Source organism: Talaromyces amestolkiae (genome assembly GCF_001896365.1).
Source record: "Talaromyces amestolkiae strain CIB chromosome Unknown scaffold5.1, whole genome shotgun sequence".
NCBI classification, from domain to species: Eukaryota; Fungi; Ascomycota; class Eurotiomycetes; order Eurotiales; family Trichocomaceae; genus Talaromyces; species Talaromyces amestolkiae.
In genome coordinates, this window is record NW_024468041.1 from 101,003 (window position 1) to 119,057 (window position 18,055).

At 46.1% G+C, this 18,055-nt stretch overlaps 7 protein-coding genes across 7 annotated transcripts; 2 read left to right on the forward strand and 5 right to left on the reverse strand.

Moving 5' to 3' along the window:
* Window positions 1–634: 634 nt before the first annotated feature.
* Window positions 635–1,036, reverse strand: BHQ10_003172 (uncharacterized protein; the record flags this gene model as incomplete). The annotated part of the gene is made up of 1 exon (XM_040875399.1): window positions 635–1,036. The coding sequence occupies one exon, from the start codon at window positions 1,034–1,036 to the stop codon at window positions 635–637; it is 402 nt and encodes a 133-aa protein (XP_040731676.1).
* Window positions 1,037–3,414: 2,378 nt separating this feature from the next.
* BHQ10_003173 (uncharacterized protein) lies at window positions 3,415–4,611 on the forward strand (the record flags this gene model as incomplete). The annotated part of the gene is made up of 3 exons (XM_040875400.1): window positions 3,415–3,591; window positions 3,648–4,259; window positions 4,315–4,611. 3 exons carry the CDS (start codon window positions 3,415–3,417, stop codon window positions 4,609–4,611), a joined length of 1,086 nt encoding a protein of 361 aa, XP_040731677.1.
* A 402-nt stretch (window positions 4,612–5,013) lies between these two features.
* BHQ10_003174 (uncharacterized protein) lies at window positions 5,014–8,325 on the reverse strand (the record flags this gene model as incomplete). Its single annotated transcript, XM_040875401.1, has 4 exons — window positions 5,014–6,138; window positions 6,197–7,190; window positions 7,246–8,003; window positions 8,059–8,325. 4 exons carry the CDS (start codon window positions 8,323–8,325, stop codon window positions 5,014–5,016), a joined length of 3,144 nt encoding a protein of 1,047 aa, XP_040731678.1.
* A 462-nt stretch (window positions 8,326–8,787) lies between these two features.
* Window positions 8,788–10,746, forward strand: BHQ10_003175 (uncharacterized protein; the record flags this gene model as incomplete). The annotated part of the gene is made up of 4 exons (XM_040875402.1): window positions 8,788–8,893; window positions 8,967–9,734; window positions 9,793–10,041; window positions 10,115–10,746. The coding sequence occupies 4 exons, from the start codon at window positions 8,788–8,790 to the stop codon at window positions 10,744–10,746; spliced, it is 1,755 nt and encodes a 584-aa protein (XP_040731679.1).
* A 204-nt stretch (window positions 10,747–10,950) lies between these two features.
* Window positions 10,951–13,341, reverse strand: BHQ10_003176 (uncharacterized protein; the record flags this gene model as incomplete). The annotated part of the gene is made up of 4 exons (XM_040875403.1): window positions 10,951–11,502; window positions 11,573–12,410; window positions 12,461–13,171; window positions 13,262–13,341. 4 exons carry the CDS (start codon window positions 13,339–13,341, stop codon window positions 10,951–10,953), a joined length of 2,181 nt encoding a protein of 726 aa, XP_040731680.1.
* Window positions 13,342–14,748: 1,407 nt separating this feature from the next.
* On the reverse strand, window positions 14,749–15,256 carry BHQ10_003177 (uncharacterized protein; the record flags this gene model as incomplete). The annotated part of the gene is made up of 3 exons (XM_040875404.1): window positions 14,749–15,072; window positions 15,132–15,145; window positions 15,211–15,256. The coding sequence occupies 3 exons, from the start codon at window positions 15,254–15,256 to the stop codon at window positions 14,749–14,751; spliced, it is 384 nt and encodes a 127-aa protein (XP_040731681.1).
* A 641-nt stretch (window positions 15,257–15,897) lies between these two features.
* On the reverse strand, window positions 15,898–17,714 carry BHQ10_003178 (uncharacterized protein; the record flags this gene model as incomplete). The annotated part of the gene is made up of 2 exons (XM_040875405.1): window positions 15,898–17,364; window positions 17,562–17,714. The coding sequence occupies 2 exons, from the start codon at window positions 17,712–17,714 to the stop codon at window positions 15,898–15,900; spliced, it is 1,620 nt and encodes a 539-aa protein (XP_040731682.1).
* Between the last annotated feature and the right edge of the window lie 341 nt (window positions 17,715–18,055).

Consider the following 18,055-nt stretch of genomic DNA (forward strand, 5'->3'; position numbering starts at 1 on the left):
GTTTTGACAGTAAATCCATTTGAACCTCTTCAGAATATCGCGACTTTTTGTCCGCGCAGCAATGTTGCTCTTCATCTCCCTTTTTATGCTTGCCTATTGCAGGCTGGCTCTTGCAGATACCAGGGTAAATTTCTACTCGCTCTCTATAACTCTGGCAGCTGCTGACGCTTTTGAATCTCAGACCCCTAGATCGCTATGTGACGAATACATTTCCAAAAGCCGTCGGTCCAATGGTCAGCATTGTTATCTATTCACTAATACCGTCCTTGTATGCGGTGTCGAGAATATTCGAGATGGATTGTATCAGATGAACTCTGGATCAAATTTCGACTCATGGTTTGCAACTGGAACGGATACTCAAGAAATTACTGGCATTCCTGAAGAAATTCAATGTTCAAGTATACTTGCATACTTGGATCGACAGGGTGGTTTGCGAGAAATGCATGTTGGGCAGCAAGAGCTGTGAGGCTACGCGGCCATAAGAGGACACAGGATTCCGATAGAATGGGGTGTGGAAAGATCAAAGCAACCTGATCTGCCACAAGCCTCAAAAAAGATATTTCAATCAAATCTTATGTATATAAACTTATTAGAAGCATCTCAGTGGCAACATTCAAATGATTATGTACCAACCTCACGCATCACTCCTCCTCTTATACTCCTCATCACTCACAGCATCATGCCACACTGTCTGTCCAAGCCCAACAACAAAATGCGTCATAAGCGACCCGTCATCTGCACCATGCCAATGCGTTGTTCCCGCCGGTGCCCAAACGGTATCCCCAGCTTTGATTCTACGAGCTTCTTTGCCCTTGTCACAGATCCACCCTGACCCCGAAAGGACGCGAATGACTTGTCCACCTTCATGGGTGTGCCAGTGCGTTCTAGCACAGGGGGTAAATGTGACGTTCGCCATTGCGACGGATGTATCGCGGTTGATCAGATCCATGTAGACCTCGCCGGTGAAGGTGGCGGTTGGTTTTGCGATAGTCTGGTCGGTGACGGTAGAACCGCGGATGATGATTCCTTCAGGCATGGTGACAATGTATACGGACACAGAACTTGGAACTGTAGATGGATGTCTTATTGTAGCAGTTGGGACCCGAGCTTCGCACCCATGTGTAGAAGAGACTGGTCTTGTAAAAGAGGGTTCTAGGACGAAAAGAGGCTGCTGATTGTAAAAAACATTGAAAATGAGCGGGAAACGTCGAATTTAGATACCCATGACTAGTAACCTGACCTAACTTAGTTGCATGCACGGATTAGTAAGCCGGTTGCATTGATATTAGCTTTATGGCGTTATACATATGGGGGGACCATTTTAGGGCGTATCATCTTTGCATCCAAGTCGACTCTTCCAGCACTTTTGTGTTGTATAGGCTAACTCGCAACGGCGCTAACTAGTGACCAGATCTTGTCAGGGGGTAAGTACGATCTTGTAGTATTTAACAATTAGATACGAACTAACAATAGATTCTTAGCTGTACAGCACTAAATTAAACCTACACCAAGCTTTCAACAGGGTTCAGAGGTCAGCCTTAACCCTGTGATTTCGGTTCATCAATTATTCAGGCTGGTTGCGCCCAATCAGGCAATCCATAGATCTTATCAAAATTCGTCAAGAATATCATAAGTGACACTTCCAAGATAGCATACAGAGAATTGTAGAACCAGATTATGCATTCATCTTTCCATTTCAAGGTTGTTCGTGAATTGGTAACCAGTCAGCCATCATACACCTCATTGACCTCATACCATGGTAACCAAGCGACCCCCTATGGTAAGCCCCCGTGGTGGTCTCCTGTGGTGAATCCCCTGCGGTGAATCCTCTGTAGTCAATCCGCTGTAGTGAGCCTATAATGGGCCTCTCTAGCCCCTAGTGAGTATTAGGAAAGGATATTAGTAGTTGGAGAGCTCCAGTTGTGAGCTAGACTAATGTGCTGGGGGCTTACTATCGCTTTTTAGTACGTACGTACAATAGCGGAGATATATAGATATTTGTAAGGGTGCAGTAAGGCCTGGTGATAGCTCTACCATATTATAGCGCGCTGTTATCTGGAGAAAAATTTAATACACATCCATGTGATCATTACAAGATTTGACATATGATGGATCTCTGTAATATGACGGTGAAGCCATAGGTAAGAGTATAATAGTGCCTTTGATATATAATGGTAATATTACTGTGATTATCTATATATTTATAATTATATATTGTATTTTATGTGAAATTATAAAGATAGATTATAGCCATAAGACGCGTTAACGCTCCTGAATGTATATAATACCTAAAACCACGTCCAACACCACGTCCACTACCAATAATCTCGTACGTACGTAGGCTCGTTCGTAGGCACAATATAGATTGTGCCCTAGATTGGGGGGTTGCGGAATTCTTGTTGTCTATCCGTGCTATGATAACGGGCTGTCATCTTTTTTGGTTATAGTGAGGTGTCGATAGTTTTTAATATGACAGTGGGCTTACAGAACGCATTTCTCAATCACTGGGCAATTAATTACCGGGTAAGAACCCGTCACCACGCTCTTACAACAAACCACTATTTGCCGCTATTGTATGAAAACCTGGTGAGTCTTGTTGAAATCAAGATGCATAGAGAATCAACAAAGTCTATTTGGCAACGGATGTGTAAGGATTTTTTTGAGGCTCAATATCTTTATATTCCTGTGCTTCTGGCTAAATATCTCGTTGTGTTGTCTGGAGGAATATCCTCGGTTGAGGTCAACAGATTTTTTTTAGATACGGGTGGGTTTAGAAATCTGGGCGGGATTCACGGTTCCCTTCCCAGGATTTAGAAACCTTTTCCTGCTTTCTAATCAAAAATGTTTAAAATCTAGCACCTTCGACATACGTAGCGGGCTTTGACGCCATTAAACACTTGCAAAAGGTATATCCATGGTTCACGGTGGGCTTTGATATCAAACCACGCGAGCTAGCCACACACAGTAAGCCCGAGGGGATAGTGGAGATCACCCATGTCAACATAGAGTTTAGTTACCGCAACCTAAAAGCTGACTCTCGCATGATTGACCTACGTAATCCCGATTTCCAGGTCATTTTTTAGTCCTCTAAAAGCCATGCCGGTAGCGGGTCCCCGATTCAAAATGCCGAGGACCAAACAACGAAGGAAAAAAGCCACATTAGTGCAAATCAAAGTCCCAGAGAAATCAAGTTTGGTCCGGAGGCCTAGTTTCGACATGATGATGGGACAGAGGAAAGTGGGTAAAGAAAGAGAAAAAAATTGTGATGTGAGTGGCAATGGAACGACGTGGCCAACGATGGATATAAAATAGCATCGGAAGGCCCCTTTACTGATAGATTGTGCAATAAAACATCCAAAGTCAATAACGAGATCTTGGCGTTTATATATTCTCATTCTATAAATCTCTGTCATCATGAGCTCACAAGACTACAAGTTCGAGGGCTGGCTTGCCGAAGATGCCTCGGCTGCCAATGGTACCATGAAATGGAAAGAGTTTGAGCCCAAGGAGTGGGAAGAGACCGATGTCGATATCAAAGTCACTCACTGTGGTATTTGCGGTTCCGATTTGCACACCTTGCGCAGTGGATGGGTATGTGCTTTTCCACGTCATCACTTCCAGCCCCTTTGTTGACTGATAAATTGTAGGGACCTACAGACTACCCATGCTGCGTCGGCCATGAAATCGTCGGTATCGCCGTACGCGTCGGCTCAAAAGTGCAAAACGGCATTAAAGTCGGTGATCGCGTCGGTGTCGGTGCTCAAGGAGAATCATGTCTCGGTCGCAAGGGCCACTGCGAGGAATGCGCCTCCGGGAACGAGAGATATTGCGGCAAACACTTTGCCGGTACTTATAACGGCACTTTTTTGAATGGGGGCAAATCGTACGGAGGTTATGCTCTTTACAACCGCAGCCCTGCCCACTTCGCTGTCAAGATTCCTGATGGTCTCTCGTCTGCGGCTGCGGCTCCTATGCTTTGTGGTGGTGCTACTACATATACCCCGCTGAAGGAGTATGGTTGTGGTCCGGGTAAATCTATTGGTGTTATTGGTGTCGGTGGCTTGGGTCATTTTGCTATTCTTTTCGCAAAAGCTCTGGGCGCTGATAAGGTTGTTGCTGTTTCCCGTAAAGCGAATAAGAGGGAAGATGCACTGAAACTCGGTGCCGATGTTTATGTTGCAACAGACGATGATGAGAATTGGGCCCAGGAACACGACCGCTCTCTGGACCTTATTGTCTCTACCGTCTCATCATCAAAGGTTCGTTTTCTTTTCCACGTGGTTTGTTTTAGCCAGAGACTAATTGCCTCTGTAGATGCCTCTTGCACAATACGTTTCCCTCTTGAAGGTTGGCGGTACATTCGTTCAATTAGGTAATCCCGAAGACGGCGCCTTGACTATCCCTGCCCATATCTTGATTATGAGAGGCGTGAAGTTGGGCGGCTCTCTCATCGGTTCCCCCCACGATCTTCGAGAGATGTTGCAGTTGGCTGCCGACAAACAGTTGAAGCCCTGGGTTGAGGAACGGCCTATGAAAGATGCAAACCAGGCTATCCAGGACATGACTGACGGAAAGGCGCGGTACCGTTATGTGTTGGTGAACGACTGGTAGAGCATTCTTAGCAATAGAATTCGTTTAGATAGAATTAAACCCTCGTCCCATTAATCAGAGAGTTGCATTAGTCATCATTCCAGTAAAAAAATAACTTTGACGTGCCTCGCTTAACGTGATAGTAATTGAAGGTGTCATTAAAGAATTTAGATAGAACTTGCATAGGGAGCTTATGGGTAGCGTCGTATTTAGAGTCTACAACGACTCAAACGGGAAGTGAAACTTCATGCTTAGAGAAAGCAAACTAATACTGAGTAAAGGCTAGCCTTCTCTCAAGGTGACTGATACATTTCAAATACAACTATTCGTGAATGTATCTGGCAAGTGTTTATACAATCAAGTAAAAGCCCGAACAACCTTCGAATTTGTACATACACTAGTCATAGATTTAACCAAGCACAATCACCAGTCATTATTGCGCCAGGAATTAACAAATTTCTTAATAAGCCCGTCTTGAATCAAATCCACACCCCCCCTCAACGAAGCACTAGCCTCTTCTGACTTTCCCATCTCAAAGCTCAACCCGGAACGACCCATGTTATCATTATCATACTTATCAGTAAAGAAATCAATCAGCTTGACTGCAGGATTCTTCCGTGGATCTTGCTCATTACTTCGTAGGCGCTGCACCCATTCCCGTTTATTCACCACTTCGAAATCTAGACCGGCATCACGGAGCGCAGGGAGAAGATCTTCAGTCCAGCGGAAGGTTTTTGCGTTTTGGACGTGATATACGACCTGTGAGTCGTGGGAGAATTGCTCAGCTTTGCTGTTTGCGTCTGGCTTGATCTTGGTCAATTCTAGAATTGCGTTTGCAACGACATCAACAGGAAGCCATGATGGGCTCTCATCTAGTGCTGGAAGAGCCTTCATAGTGACGGCAGTTTGTAGCATTAAGGGAATGGCTTCGGTAGGATTCCACTTTCCAGTGACGGTGTCACCCACAATTTGTCCTACTCGTAAGACCTTGGCTACCATTCCTGTTTTTACCGCGGCAGCCTGAATGATTCTCTCGGCAACGAGTTTGGAGCGTGCGTAGCCCATATTTTGGGCATGTTCTAGCTGGGGAATAGGAGCTTCTGCAATCTTTGCGGGCAACGGGGTACCGGCTGCCGCAGAAATAGAGGAACAAAAGTAGAACTCGGCCGGTGTGGAACGATTGCTTGAAAGGCAGAGGTTGATGAGATTCTGAACACCTTTGATGTGCTGCTGTTCAAAACTGCGCACACCAATAGTGAAATTTACGGCCCATGCAACATGAATGACTTTGGTGAGGTTTTCTTTTAGATCATTGATGGTATTTGAGGCTAGCCCCAAGTCCTCAGAACTAATTTGAGAGGGGAGAGCAACAATCTTTGTTACGTTTCGCAAGGGCAAAGATCTCTCTGCTAGACTTGAAAGGACGCGGTCTAATGCTGTGCTGGAACTAGAGGCACGCACAAGACAATAGATTGTCTGAACATTTTCCTGTTGCATCAATCGAGAAAGGATGTATACTCCCAACGAGCCAGTACTGCCTGTTAAAAGCTGTAGAAAAGTATGGTCAGCAGTTGGACGTGCTTTGAATTTCAATGTATTAACTTACAACCGTTTCTTTCTGGGCTGGCCGACTGATAAAAGTCGAATACTTTTCAATCAATGAAGCCATGGCCTCGATCTCAGTCTCTTCCTCGTGGATCTCTCCGGTACGCAAGTAATGCAGGTGGGCAGCGAGCTTTGTGATGTTACCACAGTCGAAGACCACGTTATGGCTCAATTCTGTAGTTCCTATGTCCAAAGACTTCTTGATGATTGCACGTGTCTTGATTGCCTGTAGACTGTCGATACCAGCATCAAAGAAATCAGTGGTCTCATCAAGTGACACGCCGAGATCATTCTTGAAGATTTGAAGGAGGAAAGGACTGAGTTCAGCAAGATCTAGGGCTCGCTTCTCAACAAATCCAGAATCACCTTCCTCTAGTCTTCGGTATGACTCTTCAATCACGTCTTTGAATTCCTGGTAACAGCGGTTGCGGATCATTGTGCCTTTATCCGTGGCTGGGTATTGAGTATCAACACCAAGAATCACGACCATTTCACGCGAGATCTGACTGAAAGCCTCTGCACTCTCATTCGCCGCTGCAATATCCGGCCACACTAGGTTTATAATTTCTTTCTTGTCCATTCCCCGGCATTCCTCGCTTGGAACAACTATCAATCCAGGAATTGCCCTGCCAACACCAAAAACAAGATTGTCCTTTACGTATCTGCTTTGGCGAATGCGATGCTCAATAGGGATGGGTAGCACCTTCTCTCCATTGACCAAAGTGACTCGATCATCAATGCGGCCCAGGTACTTCCATGCATTAGGCAATGTGGGATGCTTGAGGAATGTGTCTCGTGTATGGAAGGAATTAGGAGGGTCGTCCGAGTTAGAGGTCACCTTGGCAGGTAGACCGTCCAGAGCAACACATTCGTAGGAACCGTCTTCAAGTGGAAGCATTTTGATATAAGCCTGTACAGACTTCAATGGCCGGACATAGTTCCAAGCCAGGTCATCACGGGATCGCTCTGATGTCATCAGCTGACCAAGTTCAGTTCTGTAAAGGGACATTAGTTCCTTGGATATCACAAATTCGGGGAATAATAGGGAACATGTACGCTCCATAGTGACTAACAAGCCACACACCGCGGCTAACCAGCAAATCGCCCAGATCATCCGGACAACTACTTCCACCGAAAAGTACTTGTTGACATTTGGCCAATTCCTCCACACCACCTTCGACTTCACTCAGCAGCTTCAAAACATACGGTACACCATGGAAGCTTTCCGGTTGCGTCACTTTCATAGTCTCCAGCACATTCTTGCCGGTAAGAGGAAGATTTGCGTTGTATATTGATATGGGTCTAGTATTGAATAGTGATCGGAACATCGTTGAAAGACCATGATTATGAAAGAGAGGAAGTGTGAGTAAAGCCCGGTATGCTTTACTACCAACGTAGTTCGATATGCAAGCCCTGTGAGTCTGGAAAATGGGTTTCGGAAGACCCGTCGATCCAGATGAATGGATGATGAATGCCCATTTCTGAGCCTTTTCTGGCGGTGTATCACTGCACTGAAGGTCTGATGATTTTTTCCATTGAGAGTATATCGATTGCTGTGGGATAGTATATGTGTTGAGGGATTTGACCTCTTGTTGAATCTTTTGAAAGGTCTTCTCTAAATTTGGAGAGCAAAGAATGTTCGTACAATTGGTTTTTGCCAAAAGGCTAGTATAAGCCTCGATGCTGAGACGTGATGACAGCAGCAGAACAGCGTAGCCCATCCGCGACAGCGTGAATAAGGAGACGACATAATCGAGGTTGGATGGACCAAGAATGGCCACTACTTGATTTTCGGTCGATTCTGTACACTGATAGTATAGTTAGTAGTCAATAACACATGAAGCTCCATGTGGTTCTACTTACTGCCGCAAGTCCTGCATCATTCAAAACGCTGACCGCGCCGTTCGTAAATCGGTCAATGTCCCTGGCCGAATAGTAGACATAGTCGCTCACTCCATGAGAGCTTTTCGGATACCCAACAAGAGGTTCTTCCGGCGATTGACGTACTAAGTTGAGCAGAACATCATTGATAGTATATAATGTTGGCGTTTGTTTTTCGTTTGGAGGGCTTGGAGGTAGATGACGGGGCCCGTCGCCCACGAAGACGTCTGTTCGAGACTCAACAAGCATAATGTATAGAAACAAAAAGGACAGGTCTACTAGTTCAAATTTTGTTGTACGAAATTGCCTTGAGAATATATCTTATGTATAGTTTCACGATCATCACTTCAATTCACATCGAATGGTTGCCCCAACTGAATGTGGAGTCGGAAAAGCATGGCATTCATCGGATAAGGAGCCGGCTACAAAGGGTCTTCAAACCCCAATCTTTATATTGTCCTTTCGGATAAATCACACACTTTTCCGGACCTCTAATGCAATGAACTGGGAGAGGTCTCTGGAGTGGAATCGTGAGACTAACAATCTACTCCGACAAATTATCGATCACTAATGCGGACTATAGTCATAAAAAGTAAACGTAGTATCACGCTTCTCAAGCGTTGTAAGTCATTGTAAGAATTTTGGATGTATCAGACTACTCTCACTTTCTGAAGGGTAGAAAAACTTCTTTCGCTCTTACTAAACAACCCAATGGCGACTCAACATTTCATCAATGATGGAGAAACTCTCGTTCAGGATGCTCTGGACGGTTTGGCGTTGACTAACCCTAACTTGATCTATGACCGAGCAAACAAAGGTGAGGAAGTATGAGAGGCAATGTGTCTTTGACCATAAGCAAGTTTGGGCCTTGACTAAGATCTCAATAATAGCAATCATCAACTCCGAGCACGATGGCAATAAACAAGTGACAATAATCTCCGGTGGAGGAGCCGGTCATGAGCCCTCGTTTGCAGCACTTGTCGGTAATGGTCTCCTAGGCGCTGCGGTTTCCGGGAATGTGTTTGCTTCGCCCAGTGTGCAGCAGATCGTGAATACCGTTATCAAAGTCGGGGGATCATCCGGTACACTTTTGGTGATCATGAACTATACAGGAGATGTACTTCACTTCCACCTCGCCGCTGAGAAAGCGCGTGTTGCGGGCTTTGATACTGCTCTTCTTGTAGTTGGCGATGATGTTTCTGTTGGTCGCAAGCGGAGTGGTCGAGTAGGTAGAAGAGGTCTTGCAGGGACAATCCTTGTTGAGAAGGTGCTTGGTGCAAGAGCACAAATGGGCAATGTGACGCTCCCAGAACTGCAAAAATTTGGTGAAGATATTGTGGGTCGGCTGGCAACAGTCGGTGCTGCCTTAGGACACGTCCATCTCCCGGGAAGGCCAAAAGCAGATTTTGTCGAAAGCGAGGATCAAGTTGAGCTGGGAATGGGTATTCACAACGAGTCGGGTTGTCGGATTCTTAAGCCTCAACCTCCTATTGCGGATCTGATCGATCAAATGCTAGATCAAATTCTTGATGTCAACGATGCCGACCGTCACTATGTTGATTTTGACCCAAAGAACACTGTTCTATTAGTCAACAATCTTGGAGGAGTATCGAGTCTGGAGTTCTCCGCTATCACAAAAACAGCTATAGACCGACTTGGTAAGTTTCTTTTCTGATTGGTACTGCGAGTCAAGTTATTGACGACAATTTTAAACAGGGATAAGGAACATCGTGCCAGTGAGAACATATGCCGGGGCTTTCATGACGAGTCTAGACAACAAGGGATTCAGTATCACTCTGTTGAATACGAATGACGAGATCATTCAGTATCTAGACGTACCTGCCTACACGCTTGGTTGGACTAGCACTGGATCTCAGGCTAGTGGGACGAAAGTCCAAGCCGCTCAGGAGGTCGAGTCGTCTAATCGGGTGCACGCCGAGTACGCATCGACCTCCCTATTGCGAGGTGAGAATTCATTTTCATCTGATGTTGGGACAGAATGAAAAAGGTGTTCTAATAGATTGTGATATAACTTCAGTCGACATTACCGCACTCTCAACAGCCCTTCTTTACGCTTGCCACAAAATCGTTGACGTCGAACAAGAAATCGATCGGTATGATGCGGTCGTGGGTGATGGAGATTGTGGCTCAACACTCGGACGAGCCGCTCGAGCAATCATCAAAAGCATAAAAGATGATGAGTTCTTCGCCGCAAACACTGATGCTGTTCGCTTCCTCGACACTATTGCGCAGATTGTAGAAGACAATATGGATGGCACATCGGGAGCATTATATGCTATCTTTCTGAATGCACTGGCCGCTTCACTCCGAAACATTGGCTTGGTAGCTAAGAAAGAAATCGTTGTTGAGCCAACGCAATGGGTCCAAGCCTCAGCGGAAGCTCTTGAAGCCTTGCAAAGAGCAACACCAGCCCGTGCTGGTGATAGGACCTTGATGGATGCTCTCGAGCCGTTCATAGCCACCCTAAAAGCTACAAGAACAGTTTCCACAGCATTGGCTGCGGCTCGAGATGGCAAGAACAAGACCAAGGGCATGCCTGCCGCGTTTGGGCGAGCTGTCTACGTTCCTGAGCAGAGCTGGAGTGAGGTTCCGGATCCTGGTGCTACCGGATTAGTTTATTTTCTCGAGGGCCTTTTCTCGAACTGGTGAACGCTTTGGCTTTGTTCATAAGCTGTTTGGGGTAACAAGTACATATGAGATTTAGTCAAAACCGCAGAATTATTGAGATTGATGTAGCAGACAGTCCATCAATTTCCGGGTAATAAAATAAGTGCAAATTCTCCATTTCGCTGTAGATAATTGAATGGTATCTCATAAATGTGCCATACTAACATATGTATGGCCCTACCTCTGTTAGGCCGGCGGTAAGAGCTCTGAAGGGAAGGTGAAGTCCAGCTCTCCGAGTCCAGTAAAGGCCAACGAATCAAGGTCACCCCAAGCCGCCAGATTAGGAATGTCGGAGTCCGCGTAAGCTTCATCTTTAGAACCAGTGATCAAACCGGATTGATCCGATTGGACCTGAGACAATGTCATCAGCTGCACCGCATCCTGATTAGAAATGATATCTGGAATGTTGAGCTGCCTATTATCGTTCATTCTTTGATCATCTCTTAGGATGTTGTCGGCAAAGGTGACATGCTGTGGTTCCGAGATAGGAAAAGTAATCCCCAGCGCTTGATGACATCTCTTCGTAGCTTTCTTTGCCTCTTCTCGGAGTTCTTCTAGAACGACAAGGTACCGCCGAACAGAGGGGGATCGCTCACTGCAGGTTCCCAGGTCTTTCTGCGCTTGTTCACCGATTTGGAAGTAATAAGAATACTGCTCAATATTGACGGCTTGTGAACACATATGAATGAAGTGAACATACAGCACTGCAATAGCGGAAAAAGCGTAGTAATGAGTAAACTGCTGAAGATTAGTTGTCCAAAATCAAAAGCTATGGTGCAGTGAACAGAATGAGATCAAGAGATCTTACCCAGAAATTGTGGTACAGTCCACCCTGCTCGCACAGATTACGAACAATCGAAGCGACTTCAGTTGCAGCCTCTAGACACTGCCGAATATATCGATCAATTGCCCCGTATAGTTGATCATCTTCCCTATTGGACATATTATCTGCCGGCATTGACAGATTCTTGAGAACAAATGGACGATACAACAAGATCTGAGCATGATAGAAAGCTAGATTCAACACCGTGTATTGGCGCTGATAAGTAAGCATCAATAAGTCGACATTAGGTGAGTCCAAGAAACCAGATAATTCATGGCGCCATTCTCTCAGCTCAGCTTCCCGATGAGCAGCAGCTGACACCTCTTTCTCCCGACCGGCTCTTTGGATGCCGTACAAATCACGCAAAATACTGCTGATGATAGTGGACAGCTTGGCATGATAGACAGGAGCCAGCATGATACTTTGTGCATTTGTCAAGGCGGGAAGAATTTCATGAGTAGTTATCTGACTGTCGTTGACTATCAAGGGGAGATCCTGATCAAATTCATCGTCATGGAAAATTCGTGGCCGACCTAGAGCTGCGCTCAAATAGTTGTCCAAGCTGTATGCACTCCAAAACACCCGTTTGCGACACTCCTGTTCAATAAGGTCCATACTACCACCAAATTCTCGACGACGTGCTCGATGCAGGCCAATTGCAATAGCAAGTCGGGCTGTGATTCCGAAAAGACTCCAACAGTGATTGATTCGAGATTCGGACAACAGATAGAAGCACTGAGCTAGTCGTGCTTGCACACTTGTCAGACGTGCAGGTCCTGTCTCTGCAGCTAGATGGTATTCAGCAGCTGCAAAGAAAACCGCACTGCTGGAGAGTTAGTCAAAAACCTCTTAGAACGGGGCGTGGTAATTTACCTATCAGCTGAATTGACGCCACAAGGATCAGACTCAGGCAGGGACTGCTTTGCTTGCGCAAATATCATAAATACCAGGGCTTTGATGTCTTTCACTCCATGATTATTTGATTGCGGCTGGTTGAGGTCGACATAGAATTGTTCCAGCCAGGACTCGGCTTGCTTTTGGTGCAAGAACCGATGTGTAGGAAAAGCAAATGCGAAATACCTATCCAATAACGCCTTAGCCTGAGATTTGGAAGGTACTACCAAGCACAAGGGATCGTATTTCGGTAGTGGCGCATCACCAAAACTGAAGATGGACGTATTTGGAGGAAATGAGATGTGTTGCTGATGCAGTCTTCTCTGTGCTCGAATGAGAAATGAGACGCCGGAGGACGAACCCACGTAGTGACCTTCGGAATCAGTTTGATGAGGCTCCGGCGAGTTGCGGGATGATGGGCCAACAGTTCTATTATTGGCATGTTGTGCTATCAAATGGCTGCCTTCATCAGTGTTTGTTATTGGTGGCGCAACTGGTGAGGTTGATCCGTTCTCATCAGCTGGCGTTGTCTGCTGTCCCAACACATTGTCGTTGTCTACGAATCGGTGGCTCGCTGAGACAGGGACTGGCGGCAGCCGTCCCCTCGTGTAGCCAGCAGTATATTCACAGGTTGAATTGGAGCGTTGACACAGAACGCAAGGTAATGTGCCTGAACAACGCAGCTTCTTCCTGATATTATAGGTGATTCAATTAGCTTGCTCCTAGGATGACACAGAAAATGGCGGCATTCGCTTCTCCGGAAAAGCAACGACGACCTACTTTTTGCAGAGATCACAAGCACGCGTTACTCGCACCCGCTCCCTGCGATTTCGGCGTTTTGACGAAGAGTTGCCATTCATTTTGACTCGATGGAGCAGAAAATTTGACAATCGGATATAGATTCGCGTTGCAAGCAAGAGAGGGCAGGCAGCTGTTACATGGAGAGTGCATGTAAGAACGGAAAAGCATTCGGCTTGGCAAACCGGAGTTGTTTTTGCGGGGAAATCTCCCTACCCCAGACTGGCTAGTCCTGAGCTGGATCCACATGGTTTATATATTCTCGCATAGACTGTGAGTAAACTCATTATTTTTCAATATATCTAGGAATTCTCCAAGGAAGAATTATTCTTCGTTGAGGGAAAAAGACAAACAGAGAGGACGGAGTCAATGATGTAGATGGCCTCGTGTCGTACGTATGTCCTCCGGAACATTCAGCACAGACTACTACGGAAAGACAATGATAATGAATGACTATGTGTCTATCACTGGACATCTGGAGGGACGCTGATTCGGACGCGAGGCGTTGCGGGTATTGGGGCAAGCGTAGAGAGGGTCATAACCATGTATTATAGATCGGTTTCGTTGAGAACAGCTCAACCCTCCATTTCTTAGGTATATGGTCGAGGGAGCTTACAGTTTCTGGGTCCAAATCCAGGCGCACGTGTCTTGTATGAGAACATTGCAATCTTTTGTTACTTGAAGAAAAGGACCTCAGAGGTATGGGCGAGGTGTTTAGGTGTTATGTCAAATAGTTCAAAGTTTAGATTAGCATGGCAATCTGACTGGCTTGTATGCTTACATGAAACCTCTAGGTTCCTAGTCAAAGGACTGTAATGACTGTTTTGTCCTGGAGGCCCATGAACTGGCGTCTTCGAAGATGAACCTGGCATGTGATGGGAACGACAGCCTCCAAGTGTTGACCCATACGTAGATACTAATTAGCCAAGTACAAGAGACTGTACATTCCGAGTACTACGGATTCATGTATTTTCCGGCCAGCTACTGGAGTGTCTGGTTTACAACAAGAATATTCGACACGATTTTACCTCCATATGGTAATTGCCCGACTTGAGATCTCTATCGACGCTAAGCTAAGGATCAGGTGCCGCCATGGCCATGGAAGACGCCTTGGTAATTTCACAACTGCTGCTCAAGGTCCAATCCTAGAACGATGTTTGCGCCACACTCGTAGGGTTCAGTGCTGTCCGACATCCCCGGAATAAGCGTCGGATCGAAACGGCGCAGCTGGCGTGGGTAATGATATTGCCAAATCAACAGAGAGAATGACGCATCTGGGGGATTTGATTTGCTATATTGCTCTCTAGCAGCATGTCAAAGTAACAGAGAAAGCTGCTGAGTAGACTATATAGAAATAATTGTCTTCTGATGTTATGCATTTATGTCCGTGAATTTAGTACACATCTCCATGTATATAGATAGTATTGAAAGATTCAAAAATTTTTCTTCTTTTAATTCATTTTGAAGGTCTACTGCAAAGCAACAACCTCAATCTCAACCGGCACGCCCTTAGGCAACTGCTTCACAGCCACACAACTCCTAGCAGGCTTATGGCTAAAGTGCTTAGAGTACTCCTCATTCATATCCGCAAAATCGCCCATATCAGTCAAAAAGACGGTAACCTTGACGACCTTTGTGATTTCGGAGCCGGCGGCGGCGAGGACTGCGCGCACGTTCTGGATGCACAGAGCGGTCTTTTCCTGAAGGGTTCCGGTTTCGAGGATTTTGCCCTCAGCGTCGCAGGGGATGCAGCCAGACGCAAAAATTAGGCCTTGAGCTTTGATGGCGTGGGACTTTTTACGTCGAGGTTAGTTATTTGTGTGTGATGGTCAGGGAGGCTGGAGGAACGTACGTAAGGGCCGGCAGCTGTACATTAACAGTCAGTCTCTGCCGTTCAATCATGTTGCTGTATCAAACAATTGGAAACATACGAGGAGCGGCATCCTTGGCAAAAACAGGTGTCATTTCAGCAGCCATTGCGGAACTTTGCGAATAATTGCGATTGTTTGACGACGAAAGATGTGAGCTGTGTAAAGCGAGTCGTGAAGATGCGACAGTGGTGGTGGCGGGACGAATACTAGACGACATCAATTGAGACAGTGTTCGTCGAGAGAAGGAGGATATGGATTGCATGAAGTAGGTACGTACGTGAGTAGTTTAAAGAAAATAATAGGAAAAGAGAGCGGACGGAGAGATCGAATGGATTGTTAGGAAGAATGAAGTTTCCCGTGGGGAATGAGTCTCCGCACAGGCTGCCCCTCACCGGTGTCGGTGATGGCGTTCAATCTCCCTGCCTGCTAGTTTTGATATTCTACATATGTGAGCTACTTTTGGATACCATCTATGAAATGTTTGCAGATCAACTCAAGATGTGATCGGTATTGAGTATATGAATGTGGTCGACTCGATTAATCTTGGAGCTGTTATACCTCTTCCGGTATCGGCTAAACTACGAGTCATGACAAAAACTTGACAGAAAAGTATTTGGATATTCAGACTGTAAAAGTAATAATAATGCTCATTCGCTTGATACAATGAACGCTCAAAAGTCATGTCTCATCAAGGTATATACAGATTATGTATGCAGATATATATGGTCCAGGTGATAAAGGACAAACTCACTTTCCTCCCGGTGAACTGAATTGCTGCATGAATGCCGCTGTTTCTTCTGCTGAGAAACCGAAAAAGACAGGGCCATTGAAAATCATTTGTGGTGGGCTGCTTAATGCTGGAGCTGGAGCTGAAGCAGGTGTAGGTGTCGATGCTTGCACCTTTGGCTCAGCGTAGTCATTGATCTTGTCCTCTTGGACTGTTGCATGATGAACATTGCCATTCACATAGTGTTGGTATGCAGGAGAATCCGCCTCCTTGGCCAGTGTACCATCAACGTCAGCAGCAGCTTCGGGTTTCTTCATTAAAGCGGTATGATCAAAAGGGCATTTGCCTTTTTGCCTGACCGGTGTGGGCGAAGGAATTTCCTGACGATGCACTGCAGGAGACGGTAAATCGATGTTCGTCATGTGCTTCGGCGTCTTCAATTCTGGCGCATGAATTGGCGCAGCAGGACTGTTGATGGCACTACCCAGTACAGGCTGATTATGGTTCAGAATTGGAACCGGAATACCCCAGGGACGACTCGGTGACTCGCCGACCCGGACCTCCCGCAAAGGACGCTCAAAATGACCCATTCTGTCCTCTTCATCCGGCAGTTCGACTGCAGGCACTTCGTCCTCTTCCACTGTGCTCAATGTTGCTAGATGTGGTGATTTGGAACTGACGTCTTCTGCCCATTTCTCAACCCGCTCAGCCGAGGTGCCATTCTCTCCTGACTCGGGTAAAAGCGGTTTGTGCCTCACGCTGAGGCCTTGTATCATATTCACAAGACTACCGTATTTAGCATCAATCTGACGCATGGTCGCCGAACTCCTTTGAAACCGAGTGACGCAAATTGCATGACTTCTAGGAATCTCGTGTTTGTGTGCTTCGAAGTACTTGGCCAGTTCTTCAGGTGAATGGTCATCCATGTATCGAATTGGACAACGAGCCGCTGACGATCTCACAGAGGCGCCTGCGCTCGAGACACGGTCTTGCGGCGCAGTCAAATCCGCTTTGATGGGATCAAAAGCGCATTTAGTAGCGCTGCTCTGTTCATCTAGGTTGTTGATGGTCGTCGTGGCTGTACCATTCACATGTCCATTCGCAGTCGGATGTGTAGGCTTTGCGTACGGACAGCGAAGGTTCCCCTTTACGCCATTAGATGTTGTAAAATCGCGTTCATACATAGACGGGCGTCGCGCTTTGGCGGCCACTACACAGGGATTATTGGATGGGACCTCAAAACTCGCGTTGTCATCGGTACGAACGTCGCCTTCAAACGATCGCGATGAAATGATACCAGCTACTACGACGTCAAGTAACTGACGCTGGATATGCCCATGCTCTCGGAGGTTATCAACGACGTCTAAGGGTTTTAGCGATGGGTCTAGTTTCGGTAGAGGTTGAGAGTCGTTCGAACGAATCTGTTCCAATACACTTTGTTCTACATTGGTGACTCCTCCTTCCACTCGTTCGGCTAGTCTTTTATACTTGTATGAGTTAGCAACTGTCTTTATCGTAGCTGATAAGTGGCAGGCGTAAACATGAAAGGATCTTGTCAGGTAATACATGCAAAAATGTCACGGCCGACATGCGGCTCACGATCTAGAGCTAATAGATTTGAAAATTTTCTCATCACAAGAATGGGTTGTAAGGGCACAGTAGAAGAAGGTAAAAAGAGACTAACCTCGTCGTGCGCAAGCTTGACTCTGCGTTGGAGCTCTTGCTCTCTCAAGCTCAGCTGGTGGACAGTCACCAACAACGCATCCAGTGCGGAGGTCAGTGTCTGAAAGTCATTCTCTTTCTGGGTAGCTTCGACAACTCGAGCAGGAGACATCATGCAGTAGAGATGAATTAGTGATTAATAGAAATTAGACAGTAAATTTAAGAAAAGTCATTTTCCCACGAGAAATGGAGTCTCGTGTTGTGTGTTGGCGAAGGAAAGAAAAGAAGGTCGGAAGCGGCGCTGGAAAGTCCGAAGAAATACCTGCGAGTGGGTCGGTCACGTGGGGCGTTGCTGTATTGGCTGATTAATCTCATTATTTACTTGAGTTAACAAACTAGAGGTCTTATGCACGATTAAAGCTGACGGCTTTTCGACTCTTCATTGCTCGGCAATCTATGTACAGAAGTAAGATGCGTTAACATCAAAAGTGTGATGACTATCTAATTTGCAAAGGC